Here is a 16,208-nt window from a genome sequence, read left to right on the forward strand (position 1 = left end):
ATAAGACTAAATTATAGAGTTTATCGGGTATAAATCATGTAGGAGAAGGACCAGGGAATTAAGATGTGGGCTCAGGCAATGATGTAAATGTTGGTGTGTGTATTATGGCTAACATGTCGAGTTGTCGCAATCCTAAAGAAAATAATGAGATTCGTATCTCTAAATGGAGCCCCCAAATATCTTCCAACCAAAAACCTTGGCCCCTCACTCACAAAACAATCAACGTTTTTCATTGTTAACAATCATTAATTATATATACAATATTATCTCGTTTCCATTTTATTTATCGTTTTGAGCTGATGCACAAGTATTAAGAAAATTAATAAACATGCTCGAATTATGGAAAATTCATAATAAAATGACTCGAAAACTACTTCCATTAATTGTTTCACCTAATTTTATTAAGGATAATAAACGCAGATATGAGGAAAATGCAATAAACGATTCATCAAAAATCTAAAGTCACAACTATTTTGAAATATAAAAATATCTCTAGAAAAACAAATAAAATGAGATAGAACTCTAATTAGCATAATCCAATAGTAGCTTGGCCAAATAATATGATAAATATTTCAAAATGCTATAAGTAGGATGGAATATTAGATCAACCATACAATTGGAGATATTTGACTTAACGTACAATATAGTAAAACCAGTAAAACCTAGATAAAATTAATAACATCACGTGAATAATAATTTCTTAAATTAATAATTATTATCTCAATTATATTAATTTATAGTAATTTAACTGTAATTTATTTTTCTGTTCTTATGCGTGGCAGGAGTAGAACATAGCACGTGTAACGTAGCCACCACCTTTAAGATGACATATTTGCTGGTATTCACATTTTCAAGAGCTGCTTTTTTGACGCATTTCAAGAATATTGGGAATATAGTAAATATTAAACCATTTAATTGATATAAAGTAGCAAAAATAAAAAAATAAAAAAATATTTACACTTGAAAACATCAATATGAAAATATTAAACCTCATAAACTACCCTAATACCCCACCACACATGCACCTCATAATTTTTCCTCTTTCATTCCTTCTTCAAGGCAACACTAATATTACTTTAAACATGCATTAATTAGCAAAACTACTTAATTAGGTAAAAAAAGAAATTAAATAAAAATTAAAAAAAACATAAACGCCGTCGTATTATGGGCTCTTCCTCAAATCCACCACCACAACACTCACATTATCCGTACTATGCCTCGCCAAAGCCAGCTTCGTCAACAGAATCGACGCGTCGGAGCAGGCCAGATCGGAGCTCTCTCCCGGCGCCGGCGCAACGGCGATGCTGCCGACCTCCGGTGCCGGCGGCGGTGGCCTCCGTGACTGCAGGCACATGCGCGCCACCCCACAGGCAGTTTCGTTGGAGACCACATCCCAGAGCCCGTCGCTTGCGATTATCAGACACTCGTCACCCTCGGCCCGGCCCGTTATTGTTACCTCGGGCTCCGGTATCACGTACGGCTTCAAGTAGTTATCGCCAATAGCACGTGACATGGCCAAAACCCCGAGAACCCTAGCCCCGTCCCAGAATATAACCCGCCCGCCCGATTCTTCTATCCGGCTCAACTCATCCGGTCTGTCCGGCTGTAAATACGAACATAAAATTAAATTACTTTTTTTTAATTTTAAAGTAATATTTAATTTATGTGGAAATTAAAACGGAACGCTACCTTGTGATCGACGGAGAGAGGAATTGCGACGCCGTTCCGGCAGAGAACGGCGCGTGAGTCGCCGCAGTTGGAGACGATGATCTTGTCGGGGGCGACCACCGCCACGACGGCGGTGGATCCGACGGCGTCGCACTGCTGAGTCTGCAGTTCGCACCGGCAGTTGGAGGCGGAGGCGCTGGCGGCGGCGCCGCTGGACCACTCCGTCACGTCCTTGTCCATCTTCGTGAAACTTTCCGACATCGTGCGCTCCCATGAATCGTGGCCGTGTCTGAACTCGTCTTTCATTATCTCGTGCATTCGGTCCTTGCACCTGGTTGCAACCTGTAATAAAGAAATATATCGTACATATGGAATCAGACACCATTTCCGACAATTACTTACATGTACAGAAACTATAACTGAAATTAAATCATTTGCTTACGTGTGAGCATCCATGGCCGTCGTAAACACCGAAGAAATGGTAGCCGCTCCGAAGATCACTGTCATGGCCGCAGAAGGAAGGATGAATCGCAACCGAATCTTCCATATCTCTCCTCCTCCCGCAAACGGACGTCATACCGAATTTCGGACAAACCGAGGAAGAAACGTGCCCTTCCTCAGATCCAGATGCCGCCGCCGTCATATCTAACGGAACCGGCACAGCTCCTCCGTTAGTCGCCGTTTGGTGGACGACTTCCTTCGCCTTCTCGTCACCGTTAAAGCTACGAGCCGCGCTCGACCAATCACCCGGCGCCGAACTAACCGGACGCAGCGAATCGATCCTCCGTCGCTTCGTGACGCCGCCGCCGCTGCCGCCGGCGGAATCGGTGGGTCCGAAATTGAACTGGTGGATTTCTAACCTCCTCCTCCTGGCGGACTTGGAGCCGGGCTCCGCCAGGGAATTCGTCTCCGTCTCACTAATATTCATCCCACAGCACATACCAGCCATTATTTAACAAAATATAATGCTTTTCTGGTTTATCAATTTAATAACGACGATCAATTTAAGGAAGATAATAAACAACGAAAACCTCAATCAGAGAAAATTCAGAAGGATGGAATATTAAAATCTGAAGAGACGACCCAAACTACGAAATTGAAATGGCTTTTTGTACTACAGCTAGTTGTAATATTAGGGTTGGGGGGGGGGGGGGGGGTTACGGGTAGCTGCCCGTCACCTTCTTGGTCAGGAAAGTGACAAGTATCAGACATGCACAGTTGGTGTGACGTCGAAACATTGAATGTGAGGGAAGATCTGGACCGTTGATTTTCAGAGGTCTTTTGATTCTCTCTTTCTATCTAGGGTACCACGTGTAGGTATGGGTGGTACGTGGGCCAATCAGAAACCAACACGGTACCGTACAAATTGAGGCCCTCGCTGCAACGACACGAATATGGTCTTCTTTGTGGGACCCGCTTCCCGCCTATTATTCGCTTTTTTTTTATTTATAAATAGGGCACGTAATTTTCATACATGCCTTGTTACGAGGATTGTCACCACGTGGCGGAATCGTGGTGTGCCAGATTTGGGGTTTGTTAGCCTCCCGCACATGCTCTTGCGCGCGTGACGTCAATACAGAATGCATCTATTTTACTTATAAATAAAATTAGACTGTTCAGTTAGATAATTGACTTATTTCTACGAGAAAGAGAGTAAACGTGACGCGACAAAGGGGAGCGAGTGGGAGGAGAAAAGGGAGATGGTAAAAGCAATAAAGAAGTGTACGCAACAAGGGCAGATTGAAACACGTATGGGACCACCTGTCAATTTCGATTGACGCTTCTCCATAATATCTCTGTTCCTACTCCCGCTTCCTTCACCACGTGTCCCTCCCTCCCTCTCTCTCTCTCTCTCTCTCTCTCTTACATTACTATTTATTTCCGTTTTGAATAGTGTAAACATTTACATTTTTATTTAAGGTTGGTAAAATTATTAAAATATCTTGCCAGACTTAGATAAAAGATCTAGAATAAACCTAAGTGGTGATTGTAATTTGTAGGTAGACCTGTGAAGTAGTCAAATGGGCTGGGCTCAGAGAACCCGTTACTACCAGATAAACCCAATATGATTCGGGTCGGGCCATGTTGGGCTTGGCACAAATGTTGGATATTAGTAGGATTGGACGGTCAAATCAAATTAAAATTAGCACTTCGGAAAAAATATTCAATTTTATTTTGGATTGCAAAAAACTAATTTCAATCTCGTTCCAAATAAATTCAGAAAAAATCTAAATTTCGGCAAGAAAAAAAATATAATTAGTGCTCCAATGCCGTTGAAGAAAAAAAATCGAAATCGGAATGAAAAGTATGGCTCCAAAATTGAAAAAAAGAAAATCTGATAGGAATTGACGGAATTCGGAATTTTTATTCAAATCTTCACCCCTTCTTAACCCAGTTAAAAACAGTAAATAATTGTACATCAAAACTCAGAAACCTGATGGTTTCAAATTGAAAGTAAATGACAATAAATAAAATAAAATAAAAAGGAGAACAAGTTTTTGCATCACGCAGGAAACGCATTAACAGTGAACCCACCATCCACAGATATAACCTGACCAGTGATATAAGAAGCAGCTGGGAGACAAAGGAATGCTACCAAAGACGAGACTTCTTGCGGTTCTCCGGGCCGCTTCAGAGGAGTTCTAGATACTACATGCTCCAAGAACTCTTCGTTTTCCAGCAACTGCGATCACAGTTAATTATATGTATTCACAAAATGCTTAAACAGTATACATTCAAAATGCTGCAATATTTGTTCCACAGGTGCTTCTGCAATAAATAACTACAACTTTGCGCAATGATCAACACATTGGTCATACTTCATAACCGTCGACTAACAGATTGATGTGTGTCGAATATTTCACTTTGTTATCAGTTACCAGATTGTTGGAAAGTAATTCTCAAACATAGAGAAGATGAAAAGCGGTATACAGTTAGTTAATCAAGGCAACTGGCTTAATAAGATCAACACACTCTTTAATGGTCGATTTTTTTAGTGAAGCGAAGCCTGAGGGGATTTTCAGTGTGGAAACTTTTCTGAGTTTCTACATTATTTCTCAAAAAAAAAAATTGTAAAATAACGACATAATTATATGGTTTTCATCTTGCAAAAGGGAAGTTTCTTAGCGTGTCAGAAGACGAAAAATTAATACATTTACGAGAAATGAAGGAAAAGGAGAACGTACATGTTTCACCAGAGAGGTTTTAATGTACCAGGGTGCAACACAGTTCACCCGAATGTTATCCTTTGCCCATTCGCACGCCAAATTTTTCGTAAGTTGATTGATTGCTCCTGGTTAAAAAAAAAAAGAAAAAAAAAACTTTTAACTTTTATCTGGTTTCATATAATTCATCACTTGAAAAAAGTCAACGCAAAATAGCCCACCTTTAGTTGCACCATAAATAGATCCGGTATATAGGTGCACCAGACCAGCAACAGAGGAAATAAACACAATGCTGCTGTTTGCAGAGGCTTTGAGAAGAGGGTGGGCAAGTTGACATAGATGGTACGAAGACTCTAAGTTCGTAGTCATGATACTTGAATATTCTTCGGCGGTATACTCAACAGTTGGCTTCCTAATGTTAGTCCCAACATTATTAATCTACACATTAAAAATTGTACCAGTTAGTCTCAGATCTTTTCGTTTTTCTTGCAAGATAAAAACTATCAGACACAATATTCTGCATTTAAAATAAATAAAAAACAGTATCTGAACGATACTGTAACCGTAAAGCTTCCCCACTTTCTCCTTGTATGGAGTTCAACGTTGTCTATATATGATATACACCTGGACGTTAGCGACGCCTTCTACTATTAGTTCACAGCATACGAGCATTTTCGGCAACCACAAACGAACATGATTGAAATTGAAAGATTATCTAATCACGTATTAACATAGCAACGAATAGCTATAGCTTTGGGAATCTCTGCTTTGGACTGGATAATCAAGATATACAAGTTAACATTCAAAATCAAATTACATGTTCAAGTTGGTTTCGACAAGCAGATGATGAAAACTTGTCGTTATGTTCGTTTCGCTCCTTTTCAAATCAAGTTCGAATTCGAAAAGGAGAATGAAAACTAACATTCCAACTTCACAAATGTCAAATTTCTTCAACTGAGAGTCAAAGTAAGAGCCTGGAGCAAGGCAAGAAAGTGTTTCATCAATCCATTAATTTAACCAAACAATAGCAGCATAAGAAATCTCAATTTTCTACACATACCAAAAACCGAGGCTGGATTTACGAAATAACGCAAAATAAATAACCAAAACTCAAATAAAAAAACACTGACAAGAATTCGGAGGAGGGACTTACAAGAATGTTAAGCTTTCCATTGAAAGCAGACGACACTTTTTCCATGAGCTGCACCCTTTGCTCTCTAGAAGAAGCATCGCACACAGACCCACTGACTTTGAAACCCTTGGAACTCCATTCCTGCAGGCGCTGAGTGAGCTCCTCTTCGTTCCTCGAACACGTGTACACAGTTGCACCCATTTCCGCCAGCTCTTCCACGGTTGCATACCTGATGGCATTTTCACAAACAGTTTACGTGCAATCAAGATTTTTAAGCACAGATAAGAAGACGATGAGAGAACAATTCGGGTACCCGATTCCACGAGTGCCGCCGGTGACAAGAGCGGTGGTGCCGGAAAGAGACCATCTTGAACTGCCGATCCCCGCCATTTGATTTTTCTCTTGTTTTTCTCTCACACTTGTTTTTGCGCGTGAATCAAAAACTTGTAAGAAGTGGACTGAATCAAGGAGTGTTGATTAAAGAAAAAATCACCCAATCCACCGTTGCAAGCCACGTGTGCAAATTGAATTAATGCTCTCAATAACACTCCTACTTCACCGTTAAATTAGTCCATGATTAAATATTTTTTTATAATTTAAACATGGGGAAACTACAGATAAATCCCTAATCCAAAACTCAACACACAGATCAGTCCCTAGGTAGTTTCCCCAAGCAATTCAGTCCCTATTCACGCGTCTGACATGCAGTTCAGTCCCTAATGTGATTTTTATATATTTTATTATATTTTCTCTCTTCTTTTTCACTCTCACCCTTTTCTCTCTCTTCTTTTTCTCTCTCTTAATCTTTTCTTTCTTCTCTGTTTCTACTGCTCTCTTTCTTCTCTATTTCTTCTCTCTTTCTCTCCTCTGGTTTCCTCTTTTTCCGACGAAAAAATCACTGTAAAACCCACCCACCCCACAATGGTTTCGAATCCCGGAAGGTTATTTTACTGTTGCCCACACCATGGCTACTCCCATTGGTGTGAACCATTTGAAGTTGGGCAAACTTTTTCCAACTCAAATCGTGAAGAAAATGAAGCTACAAGTGCGTCGATGAACCAAGTACATCAAGAAAGTGAAGTGAAGAATTGCAATTCTGAAGGTGGAGTAGTTCATAGTTTGATAGTGTTGAATCTAGTAATATTTGCAGTCTACATGCTATGTAAAACATATGTACTGTTGTTTAATTAGTGAACATAAGAGTACAATGTATAAGCTGGTAAAGTTCGGGTTATTCGTGAATATAGTACGCTTTGTCCACCAAATAAGTACAATGTATAAGCTGGTAAAGTTCGGGTTATTCGTGAATATAGTACGCTTTGTTCACCAAATAAGTACAATGTATAAGCTGGTAAAGTTTGGGTTATTCGTGAATATAGTACGCTTTGTTCATCAACTAAGTACAATGGATACACATGTGAAGTACAAGTGATTCGTGACTATAGTACGATTTGTTCACTGATAAAGTATATGTTTGCCATTTATATAGTATTGTTACAGTCTATATATTATTGTCGGTCCAATGCATCCATATGATCGCATTTTAAGACACAACTCTTCATTTTAAGACTATTAAGAATGAATGGAGACAATGTGGGAGTTGATCAATATCGATTATGGTAACAATTGGAAAAAAAAAAAAAAAAAACAATAGAAGAAAATATTAGTTTTACACTTGAGCATTGTAGACTTGTATGAATATATTGTATAGTATATGAGTATCATGTATGAAATTCAACATATTTATGGGATCTTGTATTCCAAACGCAACAATAATTCTCACCTACCTTAAAATAACCATCTAAAACATAATTTATGCATCTCCCGTACTTATTGATCATTAAAGCGTCAATGAAATTGGTACAATTCAATTCATCAAAAAATATGGTACGCTTTGTTCATCAAGTAAGTACAATGAATACACATGTGAAGTACAAGTGATTCGTGACTATAGTACGATTTGTTCACTGATAAAGTATATATTTGCCATTCATATAGTATTGTTACACTCTATTTATTATTGTCGGGCCAATGCATCCATATGATCGCATTTTAAGACACAACTCTTCAGTTTAAGACTATTAAGAATGAATGGAGACAATGTGGGAGTCGATCAATATCGATTATGGTAACAATTGAAGAAAATATTAGTTTTACACTTGAGCATTGTAGACTTGTATGAATATATTGTATGGTATATGAGTATCATGTATGAAATTCAACATATTTATGGGATCTTGTATTCCAAACGCAACAATAATTCTCACCTACCTTAAAATAACCATCTAAAACATAATTTATGCATCTCTAGTACTTATTGATCATTAAAGCGTCAATGAAATTGGTACAATGCAATTCATCAAAAAATATGGTACGCTTTGTTCATCAAGTAAGTACAATGAATACACTTGTGAAGTACAAGTGATTCGTGACTATAGTACGCTTTGTTCACTGATAAAGTATATGTTTGTCATTCATATAGTATTGTTACACTCTATTTATTATTGTCGGGCCAATGCATCCATATGATCGCATTTTAAGACACAACTCTTCAGTTTAAGACTATTAAGAATGAATGGAGACAATGTGGGAGTTGATCAATATCGATTATGGTAACAATTGAAGAAAATATTAGTTTTACACTTGAGCATTGTAGACTTGTATGAATATATTGTATAGTATATGAGTATCATGTATGAAATTCAACATATTTATGGGATCTTGTATTCCAAACGCAACAATAATTCTCACCTACCTTAAAATAACCATCTAAAACATAATTTATGCATCTCCCTACTTATTGATCATTAAAGCGTCAATGAAATTGGTACAATTCAATTCATCAAAAAATATGGTACGCTTTGTTCATCAAGTAAGTACAATGAATACACTTGTGAAGTACAAGTGATTCGTGACTATAGTACGATTTGTTCACTGATAAAGTATATGTTGCCATTCATATAGTATTGTTACAGTCTATATATTATTGTCGGGCCAATGCATCCATATGATCGCATTTTAAGACACAACTCTTCATTTTAAGACTATTAAGAATGAATGGAGACAATGTGGGAGTTGATCAATATCGATTATGGTAACAATTGAAGAAAATATTAGTTTTACACTTGAGCATTGTAGACTTGTATGAATATATTGTATAGTATATGAGTATCATGTATGAAATTCAACATATTTATGGGATCTTGTATTCCAAACGCAACAATAATTCTCACCTACCTTAAAAAATAACCATCGAAAACATAATTTATGCATCTCCCGTACTTATTGATCATTAAAGCGTCAATGAAATTGGTACAATTCAATTCATCAAAAAATATGGTACGCTTTGATCATTGACTGCAATCTTCTTTTACATCAATTCCTGCAATTACATACACATAAAACTACAATTATAACAAATACAACGTACTATAAAGTTCCACATGTCAATACCATCCAAAGTTACTAGTAATACCATTCAAAGGCACTAGTAATACTATTATGGCATATGACTTACACTACAGGACCATCAAACATTATACTTATAGTACCATATGTCAATACCATCCAAAGTCACTAGTAATACCATTCAAAGGCACTAGTAATACTATTATGGCATATGACTTATACTACAGGAGCATCAAACATTATACTTCTAGTACCATATGTCAATACCATCTAAATGTTTTCGGGACAGTACTTCGAGTACCCTGTGTCAATACCATCTAAATGCACTATTAATACCATTACTGTCCATGACACATACTATAGGACCAGTACGAAAAATACAATAAGCCTCTTTCGCATATCCTATATGAAACCCTTGTTAAACCCTTTGGGGACATGCTAATGTCACCGAAGAATAATACCCATGAGGAAACTGTTACAAAATCATGAAATTCGACAACAAATAAATGATCTTTGCAAACCCAAACAACAGAAAAACAGATATTGGAACCGATTTAATGATTAGGGAAAACACCGAATAAAGTCGAGGCATAATACCCATGAGAGGATATGTTCAAAATCATGCAATTCTACAACAAATAAACCTTTTTGCAAGCTTAAGCAACACCCAAATGGGTCTGTTTCCAAGAAAATGAAAGAAAAAAAAAAAATCAAACCTTGTTGTTTACCCTGCTTCACCATTGTCGAGAAATGGGTTTGTTTATTTTTATTTTTCCTTTCGTTGTATAATTTTTCTGCGTTTTGTTGATTCTTCGTGCTTCGTTGTTTCTTCCTTCTTTGTTGTTTCTTTGTTCTTCGTTTCTTCTCTGTTTCTTCTTTGTCTGTAAATGGGTATAAACTGAACGGTGGTTTTTTTCCTGCGCCTTTTTAGCTTCTTTCTTGTTGTTTGATTTTTGAAATGTAACGGGCAAAGAGCGTGTAACACAAACGGCGCGTTGGAGGTTGGAAATAAGTTATGTAAAATTAGTATAAAGTAAAGGGTATTTTAGTATTTGCACATTTTATTAGGGACTGAACTGCATGTTAGGCGCGTGAGTAGGGACTGAATTGCTTGGGGAAACTACCTAGGGACTGATCTGTGTGTTGAGTTTTGGATTAGGGATTTATCTGTAGTTTCCCCTTTAAACATAATAATGAAAAGAGTTTTTTTCTATATATCATAATGGAAAAATTAAATGACTCAACCACTATTGCTAAACTAAATTAGTTAATTAATTCTTATTTAATGTAATGAGATCCCACAACATTCCAATTCTTATATGGTTGGCTGCGGGATCCTTCATTAGAAAAAAAAATTGATTGAATCTATTTGATTTTTTATTTAAAAAGATAACTATACTGACTTAAAATAATGTAAAAAAATTATATATTAAAATCAATTGCAAATATTTCCTTTGAAAGAAATAAAATAAAAATTATTACTTTAATGCTAGATTTATTATTATACATCCTTTCATATCTACTAGCTATTAGGTAGCAAGAAAATGAGTTTCTTTTTTCCTTAATGGGTCGAATGGGTTTGTGAATAAAGGAAGTGGATTCAAACGCGAATAATCCATTTAGTTGAAACATGGTACCGTATTCTTATTTAAAGGCCCAACACACGTGTGTGTGTATATATATATATATATATATATATATATATATATATATATATATATATCGGACAAAATGAATTTTACTCTTCTTTAAATTAGTGTATCTCGGAATTAATTGTTTTCAAGTATTGGAAGTAAATTAAAAGAAAGATTCTTGTAATTTGATTATGTGTAAACATTTCGATTCCAAACTCATAACGATACAAACTAACATTGAGCTGGTTTAAAAATATGCATGCGGTTTATGTGTTACGTTGTTAAATTATATATAGTAAACATTTACAAATAAATAATATTATTATATATATACATGTTGTCTTGTATTGTTTGGCTGCAGCATATTCTCTGAAGTTAATTGAACTGCCGAACAGCCACAAAATTTAATATGTATGTACTAATAAGAATATCAGTAAATATATATATTTATTTTTTTATTCATTTTTATATTACATAAGCAAGTAAAATAAATAAATAATTTATTCCCGGTTATTTGGCCATTACCTCAATTCCATCATGTACATTAATTAGTAGTAAATAACAAATATATTAATATAAAATAGAAATTGAAGAGAGAGAGTTGACTGCGTTATTTGACTTTTGATTTGACTCGATATTGGAGGAAGGGGTAATGGCAAATAGGCCCATGACAAGGGCACTTAATTAAAATAGGGACATCCAATTTTTTTGTCTTTCAAATAAATCCACCCCATTCAAACTTATTTGCAAATAAGGAAAATCCCTTTATATATACCAAAATTACCTCCAATTCATTGAAACCCAATTCAACTCCAATTTTATGATTTACACCACAATTTAGCCCAATTTCATCAATTAACCAATTTTAACCCTAATTTCAATTTTGAACCCAATTTTAACCCTAATCGTATCAATTCCACCAATTATGCTCTAACTTCTTTAATATTACACATTGACCCCGGATTTTAACAAATATATCACATTAACCCCCAAAACTTTTTTTTTTCAGAAAATAATTTTTTTTCTGAAATATTTTTTTTCCGGCCAGATTCCAGCATTGACCGCCGGTCTCCGGCGTTGACTATTTTTTTTTTTTTTTTTTTTTTTTTTTTGAATTTTGTTTTCCTGAAAAAAATTTCCGGTCGGTCAACGGCCATTGACCGCCGGGTCTCCGGCGTTGACTTTTTTTTTTTTTTTTCTTAAAAAAAATATTTTAATTAATTTTACTGTCTTGGCTGCTAAATTACTGTCCCCGGCAGCTATTTAACTGTCGGAGACAGTAATTTAACTGTTAATTGACTTTTTTATTCTTAAAAAAATATTTTTAATTAATATTACTATATTCGTTGCTAAATTACTGTCTCCAGCAGTTATTTAACTGTCGGAGACAGTAATTTAACTGTTAATTATCTTTTTTATTCTTAAAAAAAATATTTTTAATTTTATATTACTGTATTCGTTGCTAAATTACTGTCTCCAGCAGTTATTTAACTGTCGGAGACAGTAATTTAACTGTTAATTGACTTTTTTATTCTTAAAAAAAATATTGTTAATTAATATTACTGTATTCGTTGCTAAATTACTGTCTCCAGCAGTTATTTAACTGTCGGAGACAGTAACTTAACTGTTAATTGACTTTTGTTTTTTTTTTTTTCCCTTAAAAAAAATTATTTTAATTAATATTACTGTCTTGGATGTTAAATTACTGTCTCCAACAGTAATTTAACTGTCTTAGACAATAATATTAATAATATTACTGTTCGGAAAAATAATATTCATAATATTACTGTCCCAAACAGTAATATTACTGTTTGAGACAGTAATTTAGTAGTCAAGACAGTAATATTAATTAAAATATTTTTTTTCTAAGAAAAAACAATTCAAAAAAAAAAAAAAAAAAAAAAAAAAAAGTCAACGCCGGAGACCGGCGGTCTCCGGCGGTCAACGCCGGAATCTGGCCGGAAAAAAAACAGTTCAAAAAAAAAATTATTTTCTGAAAAAAAAAAGTTTTGGGGGTTAATGTGATATATTTATTTAAATCCGGGGTCAATGTGTAATATTAAGGAAGTTAGAGCATAATGGGTGGAATTGTTAAGAATTATATTATTGAGGGTATTTTAGACTAAATACATGGGGATGGGCTTAATTGAGAGACTGTTTTTTTTGTGGACTAAAATGCATTTAAGTCCCATGTGATGGGCCTTTTTGCCATTTGCCCTTGGAGGAAAGATTCTGAGACATTCACTAAGTTAACAAAATAAATAAATAGATAATATTAAAATATAAATATAATGCAATTTTAATAAGGATAATTGCGCTGCAAATGGAAACATCTATACTACACTGAATAAATTAGTTGATTGGTTGGCCACATTCATTTGCTCACCTTGGAATTAAATATACCTACGTGAAAAAATAGTACGTCGACAAATTTGAAATTGGTTTAAAAGATTATTTACTTCAAGTTGTTACTCAATTTTGTACAAGTACATGTTGAATTTTGGGCACATCTATATGTCACGAGAGAGAGAGAGAGAGAGAGATGCAACTTAAATTTTAATTTAGTTTTCAGATTTTTGTTCTTCGCTGAGCGTGTGAGATTCACTTCTAAGTGTAGGAAATTCGAGACTTCAAACTGTGCGAGATAGTGGGTATTTGATGAGAGAGTTGGTCAAGATCGAGTTGTTGGTGCTTTTAATTTGTGCTGAACTATTGGTGTCACCACTGGTTAGTGATTTTCTGGACGAGAAACGAGATATAGAAAACTAAACTTCAAATATTTGAATTAAGTTAAGAGGGATTTGAAAAAATATCCAAATGAGAAGCATTCCAAATGCAACCTTTATAACTTCTTTGGAAGTTTGGAAAACAATTTTAATTTTAAATAGAACTTGTTGAAAGTTGGATAAAGTCTTTAAAATAAATAAATTAGCTTAATTCACACTCAACTAACTAATCATAATGACTTTACATGCTGATAGTTATGTAAAAAGTCAGTATTCCAATTTGGATGTCTCATTACATGCATATATATAGATAACATATCCATACTTTAATATAATGTATTATTTTAGTACAGACTAAAATAGTATGAAATTATTTTAGAAGAAATATAATTAGGGTTTATAAATAAATGTCCACTATAAAACACACACACACACACACACACACACACACATATATATATATATATATATATATATATATATATATAAACTCATAAAGTTGTACATAGGAAAAGAAGGTAAATCCAAGAGAGTAAGTAGGGAAAGGAAAGGGCCAAAAGGAAAGAAGCACAACTGCAAAACTACCAACAAATTAAACCTTTTTCAATCAAAATCTCATATTGTACGTATATATATTCTTTAGTACCTTTCATGCATTCATAAATACCACCCTCTCTCCATATAAATCCATCTAACACACACACACACTTGTATTATTTCCGGCCTAACTTTCTCTTCTGATATATGATGTGGATGAACAACAATAGCAAAAACATTCATCGGAAATTATTTCCATTTCCATCTCCGATGATCAATAATGATTCGTTATCAATATCGGAAGTAGCAGGTGTGTTTGAAGAAGATCCGGCCTTCAGAAGATTCGCATGGCCGCCAAGATCGTACAGTTGCAGCTTCTGCAGAAGAGAGTTCCGTTCGGCACAAGCTCTCGGCGGCCACATGAACGTCCACCGCCGTGATAGAGCCAGGCTCAAGCACCAACCCTCTCCTCCTCCTCCGCCGCCGCCACATGAGTTACAGGCGGCGGCTGGTGAAACTGCTGGAATTCTTCACCACCACCACCACCAAAAACACGCTTTCTATAAGAAGCGTGCAGATGGCGAAAAGTCGGTGGAAAAACGTGATTCGTTATCAGCAGGCATAATAGGTTTGGTTGATGGTACAGCTGGTACAGCCGCTGCAGTGGTCTGTAAGAGAAATAAACAAAGTCCGTTAATGGCGGCGCCGTTGTTCTTACACAGTAAACTCGTGTCTTCAACTCATGAGATAGATCTTGAGCTCAGATTAGGGTTGGGTTTTCATATTCATGGTTGATTAATTAATTATATATTACAATATATATTAATGGATGCTTTAGTTATTAGTAGTTGCTAATTAATTATGGTTTACTTAATTCATGTGTTCTAGTTACGTACTCATCATCCTTTTGCAGTCGTCCAAGTATCAATATATATCTTGTATTAATAACATATGCTGTTTCTTTGTTTATTTATTTAATTCCCCACTTGTTTTCATCTGTCAACTTAAAACTGTTATTTAATTATCCATATCATATATATTTTCTTAACCAAAATATTCAAATTCTATTATTATACAAATCTCTCTCTCTCTCTGGTGAAACCATAGGTACAAAAACTGTAGCATGCAACAATTAAATTTGAAGTTTTTCATGTACAGTTGGGACTTGGTACAGCAGCTGGTTATTGCAGAATCCACAGCAGTACTATTATGTATTTGTATTCATCTGTTTTATTAAATGGGGATATATTGTGATGTAACATGGCAGTTATATTGATATATATTAGGTTGTTTCATAGATATTAAAAAATAGACATAATTAGTAATAATTTAATGTAACCAACCATAAATTTTATTCCAGTTCCACCCCATAAGACTGCAGCTAATACCCATAATAGATTTCATGTACTGGAAGAGATATATCAAGAATATATATAATGGTCCAGGAAAGTAAACGTACATTATTTACAGTGACAGCCTTTTTTTTTTAAATTAATTAATTAGATGTACTGTAAGGAAAAATCATTAAATGAACAAGGGTTTAAAGGGGTTGATTTTGTTTGAAACAACAGAGCAACCAGCAAGTAACAAATAGCAATGTTCAGAGTATATACTACTATGTATGTATGTATGTATGTGACAGTAGTCCCAGAGTTAATTAATTACGTACCATTATATATTATTTAAATTAAAGAATGATTCTTCAGTTTCCACATGTCAGGGAAGCATTGACATGTCTGTTTCTATTGTTGCAATCAAACAATTATTACAAGTAATACTTCTTCTTAATTAGATATGCACCGAGCTACAATTATCTGTTGGTGAACCAATGGGTTTTTGTAAAACTCAAAACCCATATATATATATATATATATATATATATATATATATATATATATATATATATATATATATATATATATATATATATATAATTGGA

The 16,208-nt window shown here is 34.9% G+C and overlaps 2 protein-coding genes across 2 annotated transcripts; both read right to left on the reverse strand.

Annotated features, from left to right (window-relative positions):
* Positions 1-893: 893 nt before the first annotated feature.
* Positions 894-3,104, reverse strand: LOC105977950 (protein phosphatase 2C 37). Its single transcript, XM_013003351.2, has 3 exons — positions 2,111-3,104; positions 1,690-2,010; positions 894-1,603 (listed from the first exon to the last, which is right to left on the reverse strand). Exons 1-3 carry the CDS (start codon positions 2,615-2,617, stop codon positions 1,163-1,165), a joined length of 1,269 nt encoding a protein of 422 aa, XP_012858805.2. The 5' UTR covers positions 2,618-3,104; the 3' UTR covers positions 894-1,162.
* A 909-nt stretch (positions 3,105-4,013) lies between these two features.
* On the reverse strand, positions 4,014-6,568 carry LOC105977994 (tropinone reductase homolog At5g06060). The gene is made up of 5 exons (XM_013003399.2): positions 6,278-6,568; positions 5,986-6,193; positions 5,054-5,270; positions 4,854-4,960; positions 4,014-4,351 (listed from the first exon to the last, which is right to left on the reverse strand). The coding sequence occupies exons 1-5, from the start codon at positions 6,352-6,354 to the stop codon at positions 4,172-4,174; spliced, it is 789 nt and encodes a 262-aa protein (XP_012858853.2). The 5' UTR covers positions 6,355-6,568; the 3' UTR covers positions 4,014-4,171.
* Between the last annotated feature and the right edge of the window lie 9,640 nt (positions 6,569-16,208).

Source organism: Erythranthe guttata, chromosome 6 (assembly GCF_056151865.1).
Source record: "Erythranthe guttata isolate IM_541 chromosome 6, IM_541, whole genome shotgun sequence".
Classification (NCBI taxonomy): Eukaryota; Viridiplantae; Streptophyta; class Magnoliopsida; order Lamiales; family Phrymaceae; genus Erythranthe; species Erythranthe guttata.